Genomic DNA, 26,540 nt, shown 5'->3' on the forward strand with positions numbered 1-26,540 from the left:
CCACAGAGTTTGGTATCTGCTGTGTTATTTTTCCGTGTAACCACTCAGCAGCCTCATGTGATGTTGGCTCTAGGCTACGAATCTTTGCTAGAGCACCTGCTTCAATGTTGCCTTCACTGAAGAATGGCCAATGGTGTCCGGAATACCTCTGTCAGCTGAGAAGACATATGGCTGGCGTCTGCTGGTCCCAGGCTACGTTTCAGCTCCTCTCTCAGCTCCTTTGTGTCCTTAGCTTAGCATCTCCAAATGTCCTTCTGACCTCAACTCCAAGCATCTCTAAGCACCTCTAAGTATCAGCAAACATCTGGGTCTGTGTTGGCTTTCTTTTAAAAGGACTCCAGTAAACAAATCAAGACCTACCCTGAATGGGTGGGGCCAAATCTCCATGGAAACATTCAATCAAGAGGTCACATGCTAGTCAAAAAGATTAATCAATCTTCCCCCACAAGATTGTATTAAAAGAATATGGCTTTTTTCTGCGGGACATAATATATACAAACCGGCACAGCCACATCCAATTCACAAGGCACATTTGGGTCTACCCTCCTTAGGGTTTGAGCCTGTGCAATAGCTCATTTAGCTTTTTCAAAAGCAGCCTGCTGTGGAACATCCAATTCCATGTTTTTCCTTTTTTAAACAGGGTTTATAAAGGTTTTAGTATTTGTGCTTGAGGAAGTATAAACAGTCTTCAATAACCCAGTAAACAAAGAAAAGCCATTAATTGTTTAGGAGTATGTGGAGTGGGATAACTTTGCACTTTATCAACAATGGCTGAAGGAATAATTTTAGTCTTACCTGACCAGACAACACCCAAGAATTTGACGGAGCATTCAGGCCCTTGTAATTTGTCCTGATTCACTGCCTATCTCTGGTTTTCAAGGTGTGCCACTACATCTTCAGCGGTGGTTTCTGATTCTTCAAGAGAGTTACTGGTTTGTGTAACATCATCAATGTAATGGAAAAAGGTAACCTCTGCCAGAGGTTTCCATGTTTTTAAATTTTGGGCTACTACACCATGGCAAATAGTGGGACTATGGAGATGTCCTTGAGGTAGCACAGTAAATGTCCACTGTTGTCCTTCCCACATGAAGGTGAACACAGGCTGGTTGGATGGATCTAAAGAAATAAGGAGAAATCACACAGCTCTGAAGGTAGAGTTTCAGAATGTAGAAGTAATGCTAAACAGGAGAAGATTCTTCCTGATGGCTGCCCATTGGGAAAGTAAAGTCAGGCTCTGTGCAGAGAGAGTGAGTCCATTGCCTTTTTAAAAATGATTTATAGTTCTTTTTAAATAAGGTTTTTTTTTTTGGTCAGACATATATTGCAAATATCTTCTTCCACTCTGGGCTCATTTTTTGCTCTCTCAATCTTTTATGTTTAATGAAGTCCAACATATCAATCTTTTTTTTTTAATTAATATTTCAGGACCTGGTTGAGCTGTTTGCTAAACCAAAGTCATATTATTTTCTAGAGTCTTTATAATTTTGCCTTTCACATTTAGTCCATGTTCACTGAGGCAATTTATATATATTTGTTGTTGCTGTTTTCCCTTAGATTCCTCCTATTATTAAAACCTTGGATTGGTATGGTACCTTTGTTACAATTGATGAAAGAATGGGGTATTATTTTTGATGTATGCTGTAGGTAGGGATCTGAAATTATTTTTAAGAATATAAAGGGATCCTGAGACCAAAAGGTTTGAGAACTGGTAATTTAGAGCTACAAAGTTCCCTCAAGCACAGCTTTAGCTACATTTTACAAGCTTAGATATATTTATCTATACATTATTACTCATTTCAAAATATTTTCTAATCTCCACAGTGGTTTCATCGTTAACTCATGTTATTTAGACGTGAATTGTTTAATTTCCAAGTATTTGTAGATTTTTCAGGTATTGATGTCTATCTTCACTGTGGTCAGAGAACATGTTTTGAATAATTTTAGATGTGATGTAGAACTCAGTAAATGGTAAATGTTTTACTGTAACTCTAAAATACACATATATTTATGTGTATTTTAAAAATATGTGTATTTTATATGTATTTTAAAAATACATGTGTAAATTTATGTGTATTTTAAAAATATATGTGTATTTTAAAATACACATATATTTACTTGGTAAATGTTCCATGTCTACTTGAAGATAATCTTTATTCTGCAGTTGTATGGTACAGTGTTTTAATATGCAAATTAGATTATTCAAGCAAGTCAGTCTACTGATTATTTGCCTGTTTGTTTTATCAGTTACTTAGAGAGTGTTCTAAAAAAATCAAAGTATTTGGAAGCATTTTATTTCTAGTTTTGTTTTTATCAAATTTTGCTTTATACACTTTGAGGCTATATTATTACATGCACACTGATTTGGGACTGCTATATCTTTCTTTTGAGTTGACCTTTTACAATTTTTTAAATGTCCCTCTACTTTAGCAATAAAGTATTTTGTGTAAAGTATTTTGTATGATACTGGTATAGTTCTACCAACTTTTTTGTTAGTATTTGCAAGACATATCTTTTTCCATCTGTTTATTTTCCTCCCATGCCATTATATTTAATGTACATCTCTTATTGACAGCGTATAGTTTAGTTATTTTTATATCTTTGCTGATACTTTTTCTTTTAATTGAAATACTTGATCCATTGACATTTAATGTAATTACTGATATTTTTGCATTTAAATCTGCTGTTATTGTTTGTTTTCTATTTGTTTCATTCATTCTTTTTTTCACCTTCTTTTAGATTAACCAATACTTTTTTATTATTCCGTTATATTCCTCTAGTAGTTAGCTAGTTAATCATTATTTTATTAGTCTATTAGAAGTAATCCTAGAGATTACAACATGCATTTTTATGTAGTGGAACCTTCTTTAAATTGGTACTTTTTCACTTCTAAGCAACATAAGACCTTATAACAATTTATTTCTATCCCTAAATGGCTTTTGTGCTATAATTTTCATGTTTTGAAGTTCTATATATATTTAGAATCTCACAGATATTATTGTTATAAGTTGTCAAAGTCCATTTAGATTTATCTTTCTGGTGCTTTTCATTTCTTCCCACATTTCCTTGTTTCCATCTGGGATATATATTTTTCTTTTATTTGAAGAATTCCCTTTCTTTTTGATGTGTGTCTGCTGGTGAGGAATTCTCTCAATATGTTTGTCTGGAAATTTCTTTAAATTTGCCTTTATTTATGAAGGGTATTTTCCCTGGGTATAGAATTTTAGGTTGGCAGATATTTTCTGTCAGTGTTTTTAAGATGCAATTTCATTATCTTGGGGCTTCCATCATTTCTGTTAAAAGTCAGCTAGCAGTCTTATTATTGCTTCCTTGAGTGCAATATGTATTTTGTCTGTGGTTGCTTTTAAGTTTCTCTCTGTCTTTGATATTAAGCAGTTTGACTATGTATGATATACTGAAGTGTGGCATTTTTATATTTATTCTACTTGAGACTGATAGAGGAACTTGAATCTATAATGTGATGTTGTTCATCTATTTTGAATAATTGTTGGCCATCTCCTCTTTAAATATTGCCTCTTCCCCATTTCTCTATTTTCTCATTTCGTAACTCTAAAATACACATATATTAAGTGTTTTCATATGTCTTATATGTTTATAAATGGTCTTTTTTTTTGTATTTTTAGTTCTATTTTTCTTTTTGTTTCAATTTAGATACTTTCTACTGACTTATCTGTTAGTCACAGATTCTCTCTTTGTGGAAATGTTATTAAACCCATCTGTTGAATTCTTAATTTCAGTTGTTGAATTTTTCATCTATAACTTTTATTTGCTCCCTTTCTATATTTTCCAGTTCTTTTGTGGAAATTTACACTGTTATTTATTTTCTTGAACACATTAATAAAAATTACTTTAACGACCATTTCTGATAACTTTGATGTCAGGATTATCTGTGGGTTTATTTCTATTCTTTGTTATTTTCTTGATTTTCAGTCATTTGCTTCTGTCCCTTGGTATGCTGGGTAATTTTGTATTTTAATGGCGTTCACTGTATATGAATAATTATAGCAGTTCTGGGAGTTGTTATCTTAGTTTTATTCTGGATTTAGGTTTTATTCTGGCAGGCAATGAAAGTAAATACTGATAACCTTGACTCAAAAAGGGATTGAAATGATCCATGGTTGCATTTCAGATTTGTGAAGACTTGCCTTTACTCCTAGCCCTTACGCCTTTGAGTATTCAACTAAAAGCCCAGGGTTTTACCAAAGTATCTTCTTATTGGTAAGCCCTGAACTCCATTTTTTGCTCACTTGATCATAGTGAGACTGCAAAAATCTCTGCTTGGATTGTCAACCTTTTAACATCTTCTTTGTGCTGGTTTCGTATCTTCTTGCCCTGTGTATGCTCAGCCTGAGAATTGTCAAAGGCTGTGAGAGGAAATTGTACATAGCCTGTCAGGTTTACTTCTCCATGTTGCCTTTTTCCCTGGGATTTTTGGCCTCTTATGTCCTGGTTTCCTTGGTGACAGTGCACTCCAATTTTCCTTTCTCAAGCCCAGAAGACTGCTGCAAGTTCCAGGCTGGTGCTTCCTGTTCAGCCTTTATGTCGTGTGCTGTAAGTTAGAAAATTTCCCAAAGGGAAACAAGCAGCTGTGAATGTACACCTCAGTGCATTTACTTTTGTCCTGATTTTGGTGCCTCAATTATGACTGCCTTGTGCCTCTCTGATGTCCTCAGGGATTTTCTTTTTTTAATTTTTAATTTAAAAATAATTTTAGACTTACTGGAAGTTGCAAAACTATTACAGAGTACAAATATATCTTTCTCTCCTCTTCCTTTATTGTTAACAATGTACATAACATTAATTATTTGTACTTAATGCTGAGTATTGCCATATTCTCCAAGCTAATAAAAGCAGAGAATGATAGCTAATTGGTTGAAGGGGGAAGAAAAGGAGCCCAGTAGGGAGGGTGCAGGGCTTCTTAAAGTCTGTTCCTCAGAACACTACTCCTCCGAAATCTTCCTCTTAATAGAAGGCTCCCATGGCCAAATAAGTGTGGGAAATGCTCATCTTATATGCATTCCCTGTGTAAGTCCTCAGTGCCCACTGGCATTTCTTTATTTTTATTTTTATTTTTTTCCATTTTTATTGAGATTGTTCAGATACCATACAATTATCCAAAGATCCAAAGTGTACAATCACTTGCCCCTGGGTACCCTCATACAGCTGTGCATCCATCACACTTAATTTTTGTTCTATTTTTAGAAACTTTTCATTACTCCAGACAAGAAATAAAGTGAAAGATGAAAAAAGAAAAAAAGAAAAGGAAACTCTAAACCTCCCCTATCCCTAACCAACTCCCCTCAATTGTTGACTCCTAGTATTGATATAGTACGTTTGTTACTGTTTATGAAAAAATGTTGAAATACTACTAACTGTAGTATATAGTTTGTAATAGGTATATAGTTCTTCCCTATATGCCCCTCTATTATTAACTTCTAATTGTATTGTCATACATTTGTTCTGGTTCATGAAGTGATTTCTAGTATTTGTATAGTTGATCATGGACATTGCCCACCATAGGATTCAGTTTTATACATTCCCATCTTTTGACCTCCAACTTTCCTTCTGGTGACATATATGACTCTGAGCTTCCCCTTTCCACCTCATTCACACACCATTCGGCGCTGTTAGTTATTCTCACATCTTGCTACCAACACCCCTGTTCATTTCCAAACATTTAAGTTCATCCTAATTGAACATTCTGCTCATACTAAGCAAGAGCATCTACATTTCTTCCACAAGGCAGGAGGGAGAGTCAAAGAGGGTAGAGAGGCAAAAGAAAGAGGAAACAAAAAAAATGACAGCTAGGAAGCAGCAAAAGGAAAAATAACCTTAAATCAAAGTAGAATAAAGAATCAGACAATACCTCCAATGTCAAGTGTCTAACATGCCTCCCCTATCCCCCCCTCTTATCTGCATTCACCTTGGTATATCACCTTTGTTACATTAAAGGAAGCATAATACAATGATTCTATTGGTTACAGTCTCTAGTTTATGCTGATTGCATCCCTCCCCCAATGCCTCCCCATTTTTAACACCTTGCAAGGTTGACATTTGCTTGTTCTCCCTCGTAAAAGAACATATTTGTACATTTTATCACAATTGTTGAATACTCTAGATTTCACCAAGTTACACAGTCCCAGTCTCTCTTTCCTCCTTTCTTGTGGTGTCTCACATGCTCCCCATCTTTCTCTCTCAACCGTATTCATAGTTACCTTTGTTCAGTGTACTTACATTGTTGTGCTACCATCTCCCAAAATTGTGTTCCAAACCACGCACTCCTGTCTTCTATCACCCTGTAGTGCTCCCTTTAGTATTTCCTGTAGGGCAGGTGTCTTGTTCACAAAGTCTCTCATTGTCTGTTTGTCAGAAAATATTTTGAGCTCTCCCTCATATTCGAAGGACAGCTTTGCTGGATACAGGATTCTTGGTGGGTGGTTTTTCTCTTTCAGTATCTTCAATATATCACACCACTTCCTTCTTGCCTCCATGGTTTCTGCTGAGAGATCCGCACATAGTCTTATTAAGCTTCCTTTGTATGTAATGGATTGCTTTTCTCTTGCTGCTTTTAGAATTCTCTCTTTGTCTTTGACATTTGATAATCTCATTATTAAGTGTCTTGGCGTAGGCCTATTCAGATCTCTTCTGTTTGGAGTATGCTGCGCTTCTTGGATCTGTAATTTTATGTCTTTCATAAGAGATGGGAAATTTTCATTAATTATTTCCTCTATTATTGCTTCTGCCCCCTTTCCCTTCTCTTCTCCTTCTGGGACACCAATGATATGTACATTATTGTACTTTGTTTCATCCTTGAGTTCCCGGAGACGTTGCTTATATTTTTTCATTCTTTTCTCCATCTGCTCCTTTGCGTGTAGGCTTTCAGGTGTTTCGTTCTCCAGTCCCTGAGTGTTTTCTTCTGCCTCTTGAGATCTGCTGTTGTATGTTTCCATTGTGTCTTTCATCTCTTGTGTTGTGCCTTTCATTTCCATAGATTCTACTAGTAGGTTTTTTGAACTTTTGATTTCTGCCGTATACATGTCCAGTTCTTCCTTTACAGCCTCTATCTCTTTTGCAATACCTTCTCTAAACTTTTTGAATTGATTTAGCATTAGTTGTTTAAATTCCTGTATCTCAGTTGAAGTGTACGTTTGTTCCTTTGACTGGGCCATAACTTTGTTTTTCTTAGTGTAGGTTGTAATTTTCTGTTGTCTAGGCATGGTTTCTTTGGTTATCCAAATCGGATTTTCTCAGACCAGAACAGGCTCAGGTCCCAGTGGGAAGAAATATTCAGTATCTGGTTTCCCTGCGGGTGTGTCTTAGAAAATTGCTCTACCCTTTGATGCCTCGGGTCACTGTGCTTTTCTGCCCAGCAGGTGATGCCTGCTAGCCTATAATTCTTGACTGGTGTGAGGAGGTATGGCTGTGTTCCCCCAGGCTCTGGGGTCTGGTTCTGAATGGAAAAGGGCCCCACCCCTTTCCTCCTAGAGAAGACAGACCCCTCAGGTGGAGGTCATTAACATTTCAATGGTCTCACTCTCTGCTTGTGGTGTCTCCACCCTTCCCAGAGTCACAGCCCTGGAAACTGAAAATGACTGGGGCTTTCTCCACTGAGCCAAAAAAGAAACAGATAGTCCCCTTCAGACCCAGTCCAAGGCAACCCTCCGGCTCTCCCAGGTCAGTCATCACCCAAAGCCTCTGTCTGTTTTTTGGGGCTGCGTACCTGTAGTGAGCAGTTCACACTTGCTACTTAAAACCCCAGTTGGAGCTCAGCTGAGCTGTATTCGCTTGCTGGGAGAGAGCTTCTCTGTGGCACCACGCGGCTCCGCAGCTCGGGCTATGGGGGAGGCGGTCTCCCGACCTGGTTCCGCAGGTTTTACTTATAGATTTTATGCTGTGTTCTCGGGCATTCCTCCCAATTCAGGTTGGTGTATGATGAATGGATGGTCTCGTTTGTCCCCCCGCAGCTATTCTGGATTATTTACTAGTTGTTTCTGGTTTTTTGTAGTTGTTCCAGGGGGACTACTTAGCTTCCACTCCTCTCTATGCCGCCATCTTGCCCGACCCTCCCCACTGGCATTTTAAAGCCTTGGAAAAGTTCTTTGGTAAAGAAATTGGTTTAATTTTTTTCATCCCAGCAACTTCCCCACTTACATGGTCAAAGAGCCTTTTTTTTTTTTTTCGCCTGAACCTCATTCACATCCCAAGGAGCTACTGTTCGTTCTATGGTACACATATTGGAAAACACTGTTGTAGATCAATTTCTAAAGTCCCGATGTATAAATTTTGCTTTTTACATTTTCTCCTAGGTTCTGGCTTTCTTGATGTTTTATTTCTTGCTTCATAAAAGGGAAGAAGATGGAAAAGCCAAGGTTTCTTTGAAAACTTATTTGCACAAGAAGAAGGTCAAGGCTATGTTAACATTTACCATTATAAATCTAACACAGGACATGAAAAGCCAAATGCAGAAGCTTCATGTTTACCAAATAAATTTCTTTTACAGTTTGTCCGTGTTCTGTTTTAGTATTTGGGAATGGTTTTTTATGTTCCTATTAATGATGAAATTGGAGCCTGCCAAGAAGTAAGAAGTGGGTAAGGATTTTATCTCTGACTGTGGTACTAGAATATCCTGAGATGGGTTTAATTTGCAACATAAATCCTCTTTTTTTTCAATTGAGGAAAATTACGCTGCCACATTGACTTAGCCACACATCTGTAGTTTAGATTTGAAGCTTCCATCTGTGGAGCCCAGGTCAGAGATAAAATTTGTGATGGGGAAGCTGAATAAGTGAGGGCAGCTTGTATTTGAAGCTGAACAGCGTAGGAGAGTTTTAGAGTGAAATTTTGACACCCTCTTCCCCAGTCTATCTCTTCATATAGTGCATGTCTCCTATTATCTCCATCTGCTCTCCTTGTCCACTTCCTGGTTCTCCTCCAGTACAGTCTTCCCTTGGCCACCTGGGAGACCCACACATCACTCACCTGCTTAAAAATCTCCATTGCAGGATGAAGTTCAGCCTAATGATCTGGCCCCCCTGCCTGCCTGTATGTTCCCCTTCATTTGGATTCAGTCTTTCATATCAGTTATCCCTATTGAATTATGGTATGCTGTTTCATGAACATCTCTCTTTTATTTTAATTATTCATGTCTTTGTGAAGGATAGACTCCCTGCCAGAATGGCTCTTCTCTCATCTCTCTGGTGAATTTTATATTTCTTTCTAGACTCTGTTCTGAAACTTTCCTGCCACTTTCTCATCCATATTATTTGCCTATAGTTTGCTTCCTTCAATGTGAGTTCTAATACCAAGTTCTGCATCTCCCTATTATGGAATTGTACTTCCCCCATTGCGTCGGGGCTATTTGTTTACGTTTCTGGCTTCTCAGCGGGCTTGTGGGTGATCTTTACGTCTCTCGCATATTTGCAGAGTTGGAACGAAAGCAGACTTTCAGATGCTTGTTGAATTAGATAGAATGACATTGTGTCAGTTTGAAATGTTAAGTTGTCATGTTATTTTGAGAAAAAAATTTAAAAACGTACTTAAAAATATGTTTAAAAATTAAAAACCCACTACTAAATACTACTTTTGCTGCATCCCACAGGTTTTCATTTGTAATATTTTCATTGTTGTTAAAAGATTTATGTAATTTCTATTGGGAATTCATTTTTAGCCCATTGTTATTTAGGTCTGAATTCTAAGATTTTGTACATGTATAAGTAATTATTCTTATTATTGATTTCTAATTTAATTGCATTACGGTCAAGGAACATGTTCTAGATGGTATTGATTGATTTTGCACCCTAGTACACGGTCAGGTTTTGTAATGTTCCAGGTATACTTGCAAAGAATGTATACTTTCTATTTGTTCGCTGGAGGAAGATACATGTATATGTACATTTTTGATTGAGGTTATTAATTTGTTCATTCAAATTGTTTATATCCTTTCCAAGATTTTTACTGTGTTTGATCAAACAATTTCTGATAGAGTTTTGTTTGAAACAAAACTATTATAATTATGGATTTGTCAGTTTCAGTATTTCTTTAAGTTTTTGCATTATGTATTTTGAGATTATGCTGTTAGATGGATTCAACATCATTACCGTAGCACCTTTTTGTGGATTGTGCCTTTTATTTTTAGGTCGTGTGTCTCTGTCCCTATTAATGATTGATTTAAAGTCTTTTTGTCTGATATTATTGCTATCAGAATTGTTTTGATTAGTGTCTTCCTATTATGCATATTTTATCCATTTACTTTCAATCTTTCTGTTTGGTTTTGTTTTAAGTCTGTCTCTTTGTAGCAGAATATAGCCAGATTTTAAAAAACCAGTCTAATAATATGTTGAGTTTAATTCATTTAATATTATAATAATGACAAGTCTATTTAAACGTATTATTACTGTCTTATTTTGTGGTTTCCATTAGCCATCCCTTAAGTCCATTCCCCCCTTTCCTGTTTTCTTTTGGATCAGAAAACATTGGTTTATTACCAATGTGCTGGTAGGGTATTATGCTATAATATACATAGTATTACAGTTGACCTTCAATATTCATGGTTTGTGTATCTGCAAATCTGCCTACTCACTAAAATTAACTTATAACCTCCAGTTGAATACTTGCAGTGCTTCCATGGTCATTTGCGGACATGTGCAGAGTGGGAAAATGTTTGAGTTGCCTGATACCCATGTTCCCAGCTGGGGTCGAACAAGGCAATGCTCTGACTTCTTGTATCAGCTCTCATACTGTAAGCAAATGTCCTTTATGCAGTATATTTAGTGCCATGTTTTTTGCATTTTGTGCTTTTTTGTTGGTGATTTTGCTGTTTGAAATTACTCCATAAGTAGTGCTGAAGTGCTGTCTAGTGTTCCTAAATGCAAGAAGGCTATGATGTGCCTTAAGAAAATATATGTGTTAGATAAGTTGGCCATGAGTTCATTGTTAATGAATCAACTAAATGACTCCAACTCTTGATGGAGGTAGCTAAAATGTCAGATTAAAAAGGGGCATGGATACAGGGAAGGGTGGGGAATTGTGACCATTCTTAGAATTTACCAGTTCTGGCCATGAATATTCACAACCCTCCTATATATAAAATATGATTACTCCTATCCTAGGACCCCAAAATTATCAACAATTTATTTAGCTCCTACTTTTGTGGACTTGTCAACTAGGTGGCCTCATCTGGGAGTTTTTCTGATTTTAACTGGGTTTTCTCATGCAACTGGTCAGCTAATCGGCTCTGGTTCTCGGCATTGGCTGGCCACATCTCTCTTATCATCCAGCAGAGCTAACCCAGGCCAGTTCACGTGGTGGCTTCAGGGACCAAGGGAGTGAGTAGAAGCATTCAAGGCTCAGGACTGGTGTAGCAGCACTTCTCCCACATCTTGTTGGCCAATCCAAATCACAAGACCAGTTCCTGATTCAAGGAGTAGGGGAGTAGTCACTAACTTTCAATGTTAGAAACTGCAAAGTCATAGGTACGGGAAGGATGGAGAATTGTTCCATTTTTGTAATCATATCTATGCTCTCCAAAGTAATTCCTTCTCACACTTTAGATTTAAGTTAAATACTGTCTCCTTCACTTATATTCCTCTTATTAAATGATAACACAGTGCATGCAACATATGACCCAAATAGTAGCAGCAAACCACACTTGCATTTAAAACAATCTGCAAACCTTTAACCATTGATTGATGGTCACCTCTTTACTACTGATTTTTTTCACATTCATGTACATATTTTAAAACTATAAACAAATTATCTTGAAATACTTTTCTAAGGAAAGTGATTTAATGTATATTTTTCTTCCAGTCAATGCTCCTTGTTCTCTAATCCAACATACACTGATACCAGGGTTGATTTCTAAAAGGTTTCTCTGATTGCATCGTGTTCCATGGAGAATCTTTAGGGACGTCTCAATCATATTCTTTAGCTTGCATTCCAGAATCTGTGTGATCGGGCTCCTGCCTACCTTTCAGATCTTATTTTCCTCCATTTTCCCTTGAGCACTCCTCAGTATAGTTAAGCCAAATTCCTAGTTGTTTCCTGAGCACATTTGCCCTACACCAATGGTTCTCATCCAAGGATGATTTTGGTCCCCAAAAGATAATTGGCAATGTCTGGAATCATTTTTGGTTGTCTCAGTTGGGGTGTGTACGTGTGTGTGTGTGTGCGCGTGTGCATGTATGCATGTGCGTGTGCACACATGCGCACGTGTGCTGCTGGCATCTTCAGGGTAGAGGCTAAGGATACTGCTAAACATCCTACAATGTACAGGGTGGGTCCCACAACAAAGAACTAGCTTGTCCAAGTGTCATCAGTGCCGAGGTACAGAAACTCTGCCCTATACATTCCTGCTCTTTGTGCATGCTGCCTCATCCCAGAAGGTCTTCCCTTCAATGCTGGCAGTGCAATAGCTCAAATGCCAAGTCTTAGGAAACAGGATTCTGGACGATTGCCCCCTGCCCCACTGCACCTCCTGTGGGCTCTCAGAATCCCTTCTATGCATCACCGAAGTGCCTGCCACTTAGAATATTTACAATAAGTTGTACCCAGTACTATTATTTTTTGTTCTTTTATTCCTTCCTTATATTTAAGTTGTGTGTTTGTGTATTAACTCTTCTGCTGGACCGTGTGATCATGGACAACAAGGATCCACTCTTATTTATCTTTGGTTCTACTAGAGCACTTACCATGTGCCTTACAGATAGTAGGTGTGTAATAAATATCTATTGCATGAACCAGAAGTGTATGTTTTTCACTGTCCTGAAATATGATTCTTCTTTCCAACAATTGTCTTAAAGGATTTAGTTAAAAAAATCCAGCAAGTTAAAGTTGTTTTTTTCTTTTTAAAATAATTTAGGTCAAAAGCTGTGATAAGGAATAATTACGTGATGCAATTGCTTGTGTTTATTTCTGCAGCTAATTAGTGAAAAAATAAGTGGTGTTGAAGGAACAAAACTAGATGAAGAATTTTATGACATGGAAAGGGTAAGAGAAATTTTAATATGTAAATTGTATTACAAATTAACTTTCATTGTGAGATACTGACACTGTAAAATATATTAGAGTGGGAAACCAGGATGTTTAAACACAGGCATGAATTATGGAGTCCCAAGGGCAATTCTTTCATAATTCCAAACCCAAATTATATATCCTGGATATAATTCCACATCCAATCTGAGCAGGTTCATGAAGATGAGACATGGCTTACTGGTTCCCTCTGGTGGAAAGAAGTAAAATGCTCAAAGGATGGGCAATCTTGGCAACTAGTTTGTGAAAGAAAAGGCCAAAACACTTGTGGTTACATGTTTTGGAGGATTAAGATCTATTTCTGGGACAAGACCCTTCAAATATATAAAGATTGTTTTATTGTGTTGAATATCTGACTCTGTTTCCCATGTGTCACAGCAGCTGCATGACAAATAACTTTATCCTGGTTCTGTCACTAGAGCTAGCAGTATGAATTTGGATAAGCTATTTCATCTTTCTTTTTGAATTTTAACACAAGGATAATATTGTATGCTTTGCTTGTATCACGAGTGTTGTCAGAATTAAGCAAAAATTTCATGTATTTGAAAGCATTTAGGAAAATATGGCAATCTATAGATTGTAGAATCTAAGACTCTTAAGATGTTTCCTGGTTAGTTGTTTGGAGTTGTTTAGATGGAGGCAGAACTGGGATCACAAACTTTCTCAGTTTCCTTCCCCTTTGTCATTTAAACAAAACCTTTTCTTTAAAAAAACTTTTTATTGTGAAATATAACATATATACAGAAAAGTGATAACTTTCAAAATACAACTTAACAAGTAGAGAGCAAATTTCAAAGAATGTAATGGGTTATAGTTCCACAATTTCAGTTATTTCCTTACTGTGAAATATAACATATATGTAGAAAGGTGATACATTTCAAAGTACGATTTAACAAGTAGTTATATAGCAAATTTCAGAGAATGTTATGGATTACAGTTCCACAGTTTATTTCCTTTTTGTGAAATATATATACACAGAGGTGATAACTTTCAAAGTATAATTTAACGAGTAGCTATAGAGAAATTTCAAAGAATGTTAATGGATTACAGTTCTACCATTTCAGTTATTTCCTTCTAGCTATTCTAACACCCCAGCATCTAAAAAATATTTATATAAAGATTCAGTATTTGTAATCCTTTGTTAAATCCTATCTTGTCTGTTGCTACCCCTTCCTCTCGTTTAGTCACTTTCTCGATCTTCAGGGTTGTCTAGGCAGTGACCACCCTAACTTGTTCATATTGAAAAGGGGTGTCAACATAATGGGGAATGGGGCTGCATCTGGTTGATGTTCTTGAAGAGGCTATTGGCTCTGGGTTCTGGGACTTATCTGGCATGGGAACACTCTGGAGGATTTAGGTTTTTGAAAAATAAACTTTGTGAGTGAAACTTTTATAGAGCCTCAGATAGGGACCTAGGTATTTTGGGACTCCCGTTGATTAGGGCTTGGCCATTTGAAATATCTGGCTGAAGCAAAGCCTTATGTTAATAATTAGACTCCTCAGATGAGAGCAGAAGGAGATAAAGGAAGGCATCTGCCTCCAAGAGTAACATTGAGATTACAGGATATAGCAAGTTGCAAAAATGTCAAAAGATGATGGAGACAGAAGTCCAGCCCCAAGCTGTGGCTTCGTGAAGTATTCTCTTTAGGATGCCCTGACCCTGGTCATCCTGTCTTCCCTGTTTTCTAGATGAGAGCTATTAAGTTTCTAGAAATGTTAATGTCATGAAGAGAAAAAGTTACTTTATTTTTGCTTTTGAAAATAAGTTAACTTCTGAAAATTGAAAAATGGAAATATTTAACATCATTTACATACCTAAAATTACTTTAAAAAAATCTCTTGATATCTAGAGATATTATGTATAATTTTATAACTCAAAAAATGATTCACTTCAAATGTTAAACTTAAAAAGTACATTTCAGGAGTTTCAGTTTCAGATGCTGGACTGAAATCTCTCTTATCTCCTCAAAACCAGTGAATAACAGTATAAATATAAAAATAAAATATATTAATATAACAATAGTGAAAAGTGTAGAAATGTATAATCTGTGCACCAGAATTTTAAGGACTTTCAGGAAGCGATGAATTTCATGTGATCTGACCCACCTAAAACATGGCACAGAAATGACAAAGTAATGGAGAAAGATTATACGGCAAATGATAACACACAAAAGTGGAAGAGCAATGTCAAAGTAAAATTTTATGCAAAAAGGTACTAGATGGTAAAAGGTTTTATAAAAAAATTATAAACAGATGCAGTCAGGAAGTTATAATAGTTTTGAACCATTATGCACCGCACAACATAACATGTAAATATGTAAGGCAAAAGCTGTCAGAAATACATGGAGAAATGACAAAAATTGAAGTAGATTTCACGTATCTCTCTCATAAAAAAAACAGATTAATTGGACAAAGAATAGATAGGTTCATGGAGGATTTACATAAAATATGACTTACATTAAATATAGACAGACATCTGCATTCTTCAAATAGAAAATGTACATTCTTTTCAAATACCTTTGGAACCATTACCATAATTAATCACGTATTAGGCCACAGGATTTAAAAACTTAATAAATTTCCAAAACTAAATTCATGGAGGTCAGACTCTGATCACAAGGAGGGCATGGCTCCCAAATTCTGGGTGTTTGGAAATTTAAAAACATAAAAATAATTCTTGGTTTAAAGAGGAAATGTAAAGTAAAATAATAGATTATTTAGTCATGAGTGACAGAATTCCACTTATAAAAATCTGTGGTACATGTCTAAATCTTAAATGCATTTAATAGAAAATAAATGTTGGGAGAAAATGAATAAAGCATTCATTTCCAAGAAGCTAGGGAAATAACAACAAATTAAATTACTCTAGGTAGGAGGAAGAAATCAGTACAGATGAAAGGAGAGATTAATGAAATATAAAACAATAACAACAAAAAGAATCAATAAATAAACCAAGAACTTGTTCTGGAAAGCCATACAATGATAAACTCATTCCAGTCTGACCAAGAGGGAAAAAAGGGAAAAACACAACTTACATAAAGAATAAGAAAGAAGATATAACCACAGACATGGATTCTTCTTTTTCTTCTCCTCCCCCTACTTTTCCCTTCTCTCGCTTCCTCTTTTTCTCCCTCCCCCACCTCCTACTTCTTTTTATTATTATTAAAGAAAACACTATAAACAATCAGAAACCAGGGCTCCTAGTAGCTCTCTAACTCTCTTAGGCTACAGTAACATAAGCCTGAGGATGCCTCCGGGCCAGGGTGCCAACATTAGATAGAAATTCCCGACTTAATCAACTGGCAAAGATGCCTTCACATTAGGTCGATTTTACAGAAATCATTTTCAACTCTCGACCTTCCCTTCTTTTCTCTGATGGTTTGCCAGGCTATTTGCATAGCATTTTGGTAACCTGAACACACACATAAATAAACACATCACTAAAACATGTCCAGTTATTCTAAGAAGGAAGTTTTATGTTTTATTATTTTTTTAACTGCATGAATTATTTTTTTTTAACATTCATATTGACTGCCCATATTTGCCAGCATGTGTAGTGGGCATCCTCTATAACTTAGGAAGGACTTATTTCCAATTTCAATTCCTGGGCTGGCCTGGAAGCAGCAGCTCCAGTGTATCCTCATCAGGGATTGCAGGGCCCTTGTGAGTCTTTTGGTCATTTGTTTCTTAGTGTCTATCATGCCAATAATGATCGGTGGCAAAATTTAGAGCCATCACCAGTCAGCATTTCATATGTAACAGAGGAAATGCCTTTTGAATCATTTTTTATATTGTAAAAGAAAGCATAGCTTATTTTAACCTTTTTTTCCAGAGGATATTGAAGACGTTTAAAGTGGAAAATGTCCCCATTTTCTAACTCATTGTCATCCTCCAGAGGTGACTCTCAACTTCCTGGTGGCTTTTCATGCCTAAGAAGGATTTTAAACATGGAAAGTGACACTCCAAGTTCTGTTTTAATTAATATTCAATTTATTAAAGTTATAAACCTCAATCGGTTTTTCTTTGGCTTGAAGCTGAACTTATTAATCATTTATAAATTTAGTAATTTTGGTATAAAAATGATAAACATTTTAAATTAATTTTCATTTCTTTCATTAATTCATGAATTTAATGGATTAAATCCTTGAATGTTTAATGTCACTTATATAATTAAGCAGAGTCCCTTAGACATTTCAAGCTACAGTTACAAATGCAATTCATTGGATTTTTGCACACTTCACATCAAATACCATCAAGACAGACATCCAAACTTAAAACACAATTTTCCTAAGGACTTAAAATTCTTATAACTTTAATAAAACATAAACATTTAGGTGATCAAATGCTCTTATACATTTTAAAGATCTTCATAAACAACTGAATAGAGCTTGAAGTTCACAAAACTTGTTACTAGGCCAAACACACTTACACATGTGCACTTGCACACAACACATGTTTCAGTAATATACGTTTGATTCATTTCTATACTGATTCTTTAAAGAGTTCCGTGGCCCAATTTGGGCATTCAGCTAAGGAGAACAATTAGAATTTCAGTCTAGATGAGATTGCTTGGTTGAAAACTTGGGTCCCTGACCTGGCCTATCAGACAAAGAAATTTAGATCATACTGTTTTAAATTACAAAAATGATTTTTTTCCTATGTAAGTCCCTCTGCAACTTGCTTTTTTCCTTAACAATGTACTGTGGGTATCTCCCTAGGACATATAGATCTTCCTTAATTGTTTCTCCTCATTACTAAAGTGTATTCCTTTATTTAAGATGCTTCACAATTTATCCAATCAAGTTTCTATTGATTATCATTTAGCTGTTTTCAATTTTTAATAATACATACAATGTTCTAATGAGCATTTTTTTACATCATTGCAATTTGCTAGTGTGTTTCCATTTGATGAATCCCTAGAAGTATAAGAGCTGGCTCAAAATGTGTGCGCATTAATAGGTAAAAGATTGTGTTATTTTGCATGCTCAATTGTGCAGTGAAAAGGCCCATTACTCCACACCCTTATAATACCTAATACTTGATATTGCCATATTTTATTGCGCTTGTTAATGAGATCTGTTTTCTTTACAAATTCTTTTGAGCTATTGATGGTATAAAATGAAGCTGCTGATATTTGCATATTTAGCTTTATTGAATATTCTTGCATTAGTCTTCTGGTTAACAAACAGCCAGAAAGTCCAGGAATAGTTTTGTGGAAGAAAAGATTCAGTATTAATCTGGCAGAGAAAACTCTGGTGTTAAATTCTTCTAACCCCATGCAAATTAATATGCTTATTTTAGTTATATTAGTAATGGTGATGATTCTTTCATTGTTGATTTACTGAGGAAGTTTCTTCTATGGATCATTATTATGGCAGCCCTATATACATATGGAAATTCAAGTTCACCCAGCAGATAAGGAATGTTTGGCTTAGTAATGCCTAGTCTTGGTTTAGAGAGAATATCCAATAAATGGATGGAGCATAAGAACTTTCCCAAGTTCTCTAAATATATACAATAATATTCATTTTAATGTTAAAAAGAAAAACAAGTTAATGTTCTCCAGCATCACTGGGAGAAGGTAATGTCACAAAATAAAAAAATGAGAAAATACTGCTTCTTCCCAAAACATTGAAAACATTCTTGTGAATTAGAATCATAGTAATGGTTTTTTGAAGTATTAAATCAATGAAAATTACTTTTCTATTTCTTCTTCTATGTATTTTCTAACATTTTCATGTGCTGCTTTTTTGTTTTTTTTAAGAAAATAGATGTTACCAGTAAAGCTGTTGCAGAAATTCTTTCAAAATCCACAGAATATCTTCAGCCAAATCCAGGTAAAGTTGGAAAATGTCTTGAAATATTTTGTTCATTTTCTGTCGTGGACCCTAATAACCATGCTTACTTGCCACATTGTTGACCTGATCTAGAAGCAATGTCCTCTGTGTCCAAATAATGAAATTCAGTTTTTTAAAGTTGAGTCTCTGGTGACAAAAGAAGATAGCAGAGTGAATTCTAGCTGATGAGAAACAGAGCAAGTCCTCTGTAAACTATGATGACATTATTTGGATGAAGTCTTGATCTTAGTAACAAGGCACCGCTAAGCAAAAATATTTTAATGAGATGCTTCAGAAACCCACCCAACATTTTATAAGCATTTTTCTTATTCAGTCTTATTTCCCCTTTTAAAATCTTAATTTCTGTCATCCGGTTCTAAAGAGGTATATTAATTTAAATTAATTTCACTTCATGGCTCAGATGCTGAATAAATGAAACCGGACAAATATGAAAAACAACATTAGAAAATCTGTGTTACATCAGCTTCTCACCAGGAAGTCTGATTCTTAGGTCCCAAAGCTGTATCCATTGATGAGGTTTTGTGAGGTTGTAAATTATAGATATCAGTAGAGGGCGCCTCAGCCTTGAGTTCTGTGGATTTCTGAAGCTGCCTCTTTTTAGGAATTTATCCTTTGCATGTAGTTACTGTGTTTCTGCTGACTGTAGGAATCAACACAGACCTAAACACCTGAAAATCTAGAAGGTAAAGCTTTAAAAGCATATATTTTATAAAAGGTTATATCCAAGGAGGATGGCAGATAGAATTTTTTAAAACTGTATAGATGATTATAGCATTAAAAACTATAATCGTTTTTCTCTTCCCTAACCTCATCAATGATTGAGGTGAACCACACAAGTTCCTTTTTCTGATAAACAAGTTTATCAAATATTTAATAATTGCCTCCTCCATGACAGGGGCTTTCCTGGGTGCTGGGAAAACACTGTTAAGTTGGACAGAGACCCCGCCCTAAAAGTGCTGACATTCAAATGGAGTAGGGAGGTGCTGACCAATAATGAAGGTGTCCACATGTCTACAGGCTTCCAGTTATGTCCAGAGAAGATGAAAGGAGGCCTAACAACCTCTAATCCAATTTAATTGCTCCCACTCACATGCCAGCTACATCCCATATCCACCCTCCCACCCCGCTGACAGAGGGAAACAGGAGTGGAGGGTGTATGTGTACGTATGTGTGTTGTGGTGGAGTGAGGTCTGCATGACCTAGGTCCAGAAGGGTAAGTGTTTTGAGGTGAAGGCCAGCAGGGTTCGAAAAGGCGTCTAAAGCCTCAATACTCAAACTGTGGCCCACAAACCTATTGGCATCCTCTGGGAGACTGCCAGAAATGCAGAATTTGGGGCTTATCCCAGTCCAACTGAATCAGACTCTGCATTTTAACAGGATCCTCAGGTGATTTGCATGCACATTACAATTTGAGAAGTAGTGATCTAGAATATGTTAAAATAAATATGTAATTATTAAAGTAAAATAACATAAAATTTATCCCTTTGCTGGCTAGAATTGTCTGAAGTACCACAAGCTAGTACGTGAGTCACTTTCTGGGGTACAGAAGAAAATCCCCAATCCTTTACTGGTGTTCGATTTATAGTCGCATTTTCCCATAGATATCTCCCATTTCTTCCTGTATCAATTTCTTCCTGGGCCAAAGTGGCCTACTTTGACCACTGATTATACCATAAGCATTCTCAGCCCCACACTTTTACTTATAACATTTCTGCACTTTTTAGGCACCTTTCCATCATTTTTCAGCATATGGCTGTCTTTTCCTCTCCCTGCTCCACCCAAAACTTCATTCTTATAAATACATCATGGGTGTTTTCTTTCCAATGACAAGACCATGAGCTCCTGGAGGGCAGAAGCTGTCTTAGGTCTGTCTGTATCCCATTCATTAGCACCATGGGTTGCACAGGGCCAGGGATTAGCAAAATACTCATTTTTAAAAAAACAGGTCTAAAAGCAAACTGAAGGTGCTCAATGGGATGATATAAAGGAAGGGTTGAAGACGTGAGGACAAAGCCCATAATAAGATGGTAACAGTGGGAAGGAAAGGGGAGATACAAGATGCCCTCCAAGGGGGAATTCAATGAGATGCAGTGGCTGGATACATTTAGGAGATGGTGGAGAAGAGTCAGAAATGGCTCCCAAGTTGCAGATCTGGCAGGCTGTGAATGTAGGAAAGGCAGGGGAAGATGCAGGTTTGGTAGGTTAGAATTAATAAATACTCATTGCCTAAGCCAGAGAAAAGAGGCAGCTATTGCTCAGTGCTTCTTGAGGGCTAGGGGAACTGAGCTGGCACCAGGAGCACAGGGCTGGCCGGCACCGTATCGTGGATCTGTGCCCCACGCAGACTACAGAGACCTCCATCCGGCTGTCGGCAGAATGGGGCATGAGGACCATCTACCACAAGTTAGTAGTTTGAAACATATATCTCAGCAATACTATTCTGAGTTTACTACCGTTTTCTCCCCAAAAATTAGTTCTAGGAACAATTAATTGGCTGCAGGATGTCAATGTCTGAGTTAATGCATCAGCAATTCCCAACGTTTTTAACTGTCTCACTCCAAGGGTGGTGCTGATAATGACCCCAGTTACTAAAATTTGGAGTCAACATTGTGTTCTGTAATTTTTCTCTTTTCCATTATGGCTGTGCAACAGCATGCTCAGTACCAACCTCAGTTAAAAACAAAAACAAAAACAAAAAAATGACAAAATCATGTGAGAAAATAGGGCGTACAAAGCCCATCCTGCTTCCGGTCTCCGCCATTTTTTTCTCACGTCTTCTCGATTTTGGCCGTTGCGTATTTTCAGTGCTATGTACCTTTCTCTCCACCTTATAACTTTAAGGAATTACAAATGACAATGTTTTTAAGCATACAGAGCTAAGCTAGGAATGCTGAACACTATGTCGAAGATCCGAGGTCAGGTGAAAACCACCGGGTACCCACAGACAGAAAGCTTGCTGGCCGACTGTATGCTGAAGTACGGGAAGGAGCTCGGGGACGACTCCACGTTCGGTGAGCATGCGCAGAGCACCCGGACGAGCAGAGGGCATTGCCCTCGCGGGTGTTGGGTTATGTGCAATCCATTAACACCTTTCTTTGCTTTTTCATATTATGAAAATCATTTGTGTATATTGCAGAAGATTTAGAAAAACAGGCAACTAAAAAAATATGTTAACATCACCCACCATCCCATAACCCAGTGACAGCCCCCCATTAAACTCTTTGTTCTGCACCTTTTGTCATGTGTATTCACATATACCTTTAAAAAATAAAAATGGCCTACAGAATACGTACTCTTTTGTAATCGGCTTTTTTCCCCACTGACTGTGTTACGATCCATGTGATAAAATAATCTACAATATTGTTTTAAAAGGCTGCTTAATACTCCATGTATCACAGTGTGTTCAACAGATCCCGTTTACTGGATATTCAGATGTTTTCCTTTACGTAAAAAAAAATTCATAGTATTTATAATGACCATCTTTATAGGTCAGTTCATAGTATTTATAATGACCATCTTTATAGATCAGTCTTTGGGATGGCCAAAATCATGATTTTAGATGCAATTCTTTTATATAAGTGAATTTGCTTGTCTAAGTGTATACCCATTTTTCAGATGTTTGAAGCATATTCCCAAATGACCTTCTGGAAAAGGTGATACCAATTTGATATTTCTGCCAGGAGTCTGTGAGAGTATGTTGCCTGACAAGATTACTTTTAAGTAACTAATAATTTAATATGTAATGTATAAAAATAACTTGCTGCTGTTTTGACTTCATATTTTGATTATGTGTGAGGGAGAATTTTTTTTCATATTTTTCATCATTTTTGTGAATTGTGCCTTTGTGTCTTTGCCTGTTTTTCCATTGGAGCCTTCATTTTTAAAATAGCTTATTTATGAGTATTTTAAATGATCAGGATATTTGTGCTTAGCCTACCTTATATATTGAGAAAGTTTTGTCCCAGTTTAGTGTTTATCTTCTGACCCTGTATATGGTATTTTCATGGAGAAAAATTTTTGGTTTTTATGAAATGGAGCTCATTAGTCTCCCTGGTATTTTGCTCTGATGTCATGTTTAGAAAGACTTTTCCATCTCATCCCACTCTGCAAATTATGTAAATGTTTATTTATACTTTCTTTTGATAAATATGTTTCTTTATCTTTAAAATTTCAAGTTTTTGAGTTTATTGAAAGTATATTGTGCATAGGTTTCTGATTTTGTTTCCTAACAGTCAACTGTCTTGACACTTTATTAAGAAGTCCAACCTTTTCCCTGTGATTTGAGATGACCCTTTTATTATCTACTAAGTTTTTATATTTTAAGTTTGTGTCTGTTCTTTCTCTTCAGTTTTCTTGATCTACTTCTGTTTTGTTCGATTGCCTCTTAATATATTCTAATATATTTTACTAAAATTTCCCGTTATTTCATAGATATACTCATTTGTTTTTATGATGAAATTTAGTCATTTTAAGTCCTCTTTCTAAAAAAACTCATTAAATTTTTATTAAGATTAAATTTAATCTTAATTAAATGAAATTGAATTTAAATTTGTAAATTAAATTGGAAGAGCATTGACTTTAATAAATTACATATTCCAGGAGAATTGGGCACATTTGCTATTCAGATGGTGGTAACAAGGCAGAGTAAAGAAATTGGGAATTCTAATATTTAACTGTGGTAATTATTGTAGGAAATTTGGGAAAAGATCTTTCATAAACTTTTTTTTGTATAAATGTATAATTATAATGTCATGGTAATTAAAACAATTTGTTGTAGCAAATACAGTAAATGAACAGAATAGTGAGCCCACACACAAACCATTATATATGTGGATAGTTGAAGTCTGACTAAGTCATTGTTACAAACCAGCGTAGATATGCAGATCACCAAAATAATAGTGCTGAGGTAATTGAAAATCAGATGAGGAAAAAAGCACGTTAAAATCAGTTCCTACTTTATAGGGCACACACTCATAAGCTTTTAAAAAATCCCATATATTAAAGCATTAATAAGTGACAGAAGGTAACAGTATCCTTCAGAGCAGTATAATGTGAATTTTATTTTATTCCATTGGTGAATGGGGACTAGAAACCTGTTTCTCACCCTGAAGGCAGATCAGGTTGAGGGAGTAGACAGAGCCTGGCAGGAAGGCTCTGAAATCCAAGGACATCCTGCTGTGTCCCTGGCTACGGTGACGGGACGGGGGCTTCAAAGGCCAGATAGTTTGGTAGCCCCACAAGTTCCCAGTAACCTAAGAGAACTTGGGTTAAAGAAGGGAGCTGATGTCAGGAGGGCTGTTTGAAGGAAGAGGCTGTCCTGTAAGATGCTTTCTTTTGGGGAGCCACTTCCTGAGCTTCCTAAAGTTCAAGCTCCTCAAGAGGTCAAGGCCAAGCTGTGTGCCCTTGTGAAATTTGATGCTGCAAATCTTGGACAAGGGGAGGGAATGTTGTTCCAGAGAGGTGACAGCCAATGCTCAGAAAGTAATCTTTCGTCTTTAAGGAAACATATTTGAAACTGTATTTTGTCAAAGCTAAATGGACTGTATCTGAGACGCTGGTACTGGTGATAGAACACATGGTGGGCTCAGAAGCAATACCTGCTGTTTATGGTCAGTTGGAGGGGATGGAGTTCCCAGACTAGGGAAAGACAGCCCATCTCAATTGTGGAAAAATTTGGAACCAGATGCTGGAGAGGAAAATTAAGGGAGTTTGGCCTCCCAGGAGGAAGAAGCTACCAGTGGTTCTAAAGCTGCCCAGTTTAGTTTAGAGGAACAGTTTCCGTTGATATTTTGCAAGGTCCTACAATATACACTATTTTATTTAACACATGCACGTGCACACACACACACACACACATAAAAAGTGAGATGAGGCAGATATTGCTATTTCTGTTTACAGGTGAATAAACTGCATGTCCTTAATGGGTAGTTGAATTGGCTTGAAGGTCAAACTTTAGCTAGACCTTAAGCTCTTCTTCAAGTCTTCGAGTTGAGAGGCCTCAAGTTCCACCTTTTTTTATGAAATCAATTTGGAAGACCCCAAATACAGGAAAAATACTTCCGTTCAGTGCATGTTTCCTAGGGATATCTTTTAGAGATCATGCAGCTTCACTGTGCACAGCAGTCAAGACACCTGGAATTGCAAATTACTGCATATTAGCCGTGGCCAAGAGTCCAGGGCCCACTCCAGCAAAAGCTGCCTCTCTCTGCCCAAGCCCTGGAAGGGTGTCCTAGCCTCATTGCAAGAGCAGACACTGTCTACCCTGCTAAAAAATGTCCTGTGTGACACCTCCAGGCTTTCTGTAACATCAGAGAGGGTGGGGAGCTATAGAATTGTCTAAAGAATATAGGAACTGGATTGCTGGAAGTTGAGATGAGGTTTTGTTTGTTTATTTCTATTGTAATCTTTATTGGTTAATACTTAGCCCTTGATGAATGAATCCTTTTATTGTTTATGAAGAGAGATTTTGTTCTTGAGCTTCTAAAGAACTCTTGGTGCCAGGAATTCACAAAAGTACACTTCTAAAAAAAATTTTTTTAAGTAGTTTTACCCCCATCTAGTGGCCAAAATGGTTAAAGTGCCTTGGGGTGTTTTATTTTATATGGTGGGGATAGGGGATACTCTAGAATGTAGACAGCAAAATGTAGAAAACAGGAAGATTTTCTTTTTTCTTTTTCCTAGGACACAGACTCAAAGGTCCCAGGAATGAGAACCTTGTTACACCATCATCTACAAACTTTTGGGAACATATTAAATAAATGTCACTGCTTCCTTAGCATACTCACCTGAATCACCTCTATTTTCATTTTCTGTTCAAGGCAATGCATTGATAGAAGTTGGTGAATCCCTGAAGCTAATGGCTGAGGTGAAAGATGCTCTTGATATTAATGTAAAACAAACTTTTATTGATCCTCTTCAGTTATTACAAGACAAAGATTTAAAAGAGATTGGGGTAAGTCTTCCAGGTTATAAATACACCTGTTGCTACTTAAATTAACATTTATATTTAAAGTCATTTTAGCATTTCTGTAGGGACTGGGTGAAACCATCCTCTTGTGGATAGTGAGAAAATAACTCAGTTATAATTATTATCTAGGATCACTGGGAAAGAGTATCAGGGTCAATGAGCCCTGTGTGCTGTGGGCGTGGGGGCATGGCAATGGGTGGGGATACCAACTGTCCCGGCCTGCGGGACGTTCAACGGAAAGCTCCAAATCCTGTGAGGGAGGAATGGTATGGGACAAGAGACACGAGGAATGACAGCAAGACAAAGATTCTGATCAAGCTGCAAATCTTTATTGAGGGGGCAGAGCATATATACTCTAGGAGAGAGGGGGGAGTGGCTAGCAAGGACGGGTGGCGGTCTAGGATTGGTTGCTGCTGTTGCTAGGGCGGATGGCAGATGTAAGGCTAGCACAGGATTGGTAGCTACTGTTGCTGGGATAGAAGGAGATTGTAAAGCTAGCACTCTAGGCGCGAATCTTAGGCGTGAACGGCTATCACTTCCGTAAAGAAGGCTGAGGGCAACTTAAGCCGTTAGTGCATCAGCCCTAGTGGCCATGTTGCATATCTCCGGCATCGCTGAGGGTGGATTTTATACATGCTACCTTAATCATCCCCAACAACCAACCATGCCTC

At 36.8% G+C, this 26,540-nt stretch overlaps 1 protein-coding gene across 4 annotated transcripts in view; it reads left to right on the forward strand.

The window, feature by feature from the left end:
- The window catches only part of SH3GL3 (SH3 domain containing GRB2 like 3, endophilin A3), a 185,606-nt gene that overhangs the window by 86,905 nt on the left and 72,161 nt on the right, over nucleotides 1-26,540 (forward strand). For 3 of the 4 annotated variants that reach the window (XM_037833187.1, XM_037833186.1, XM_037833185.1), the window contains exons 2-5: nucleotides 12,934-13,002; nucleotides 18,809-18,881; nucleotides 21,770-21,913; nucleotides 25,721-25,854. In XM_037833187.1, the coding sequence (XP_037689115.1) occupies nucleotides 12,934-13,002; nucleotides 18,809-18,881; nucleotides 21,770-21,913; nucleotides 25,721-25,854 (420 nt within the window). Of the gene's footprint in view, nucleotides 1-12,933; nucleotides 13,003-18,808; nucleotides 18,882-21,769; nucleotides 21,914-25,720; nucleotides 25,855-26,540 lie in introns of those variants that run through there. The other variant, XM_037833188.1, reaches the window with a different exon arrangement.

This window comes from Choloepus didactylus, chromosome 4, assembly GCF_015220235.1.
Source record: "Choloepus didactylus isolate mChoDid1 chromosome 4, mChoDid1.pri, whole genome shotgun sequence".
NCBI lineage: Eukaryota > Metazoa > Chordata > Mammalia > Pilosa > Megalonychidae > Choloepus > Choloepus didactylus.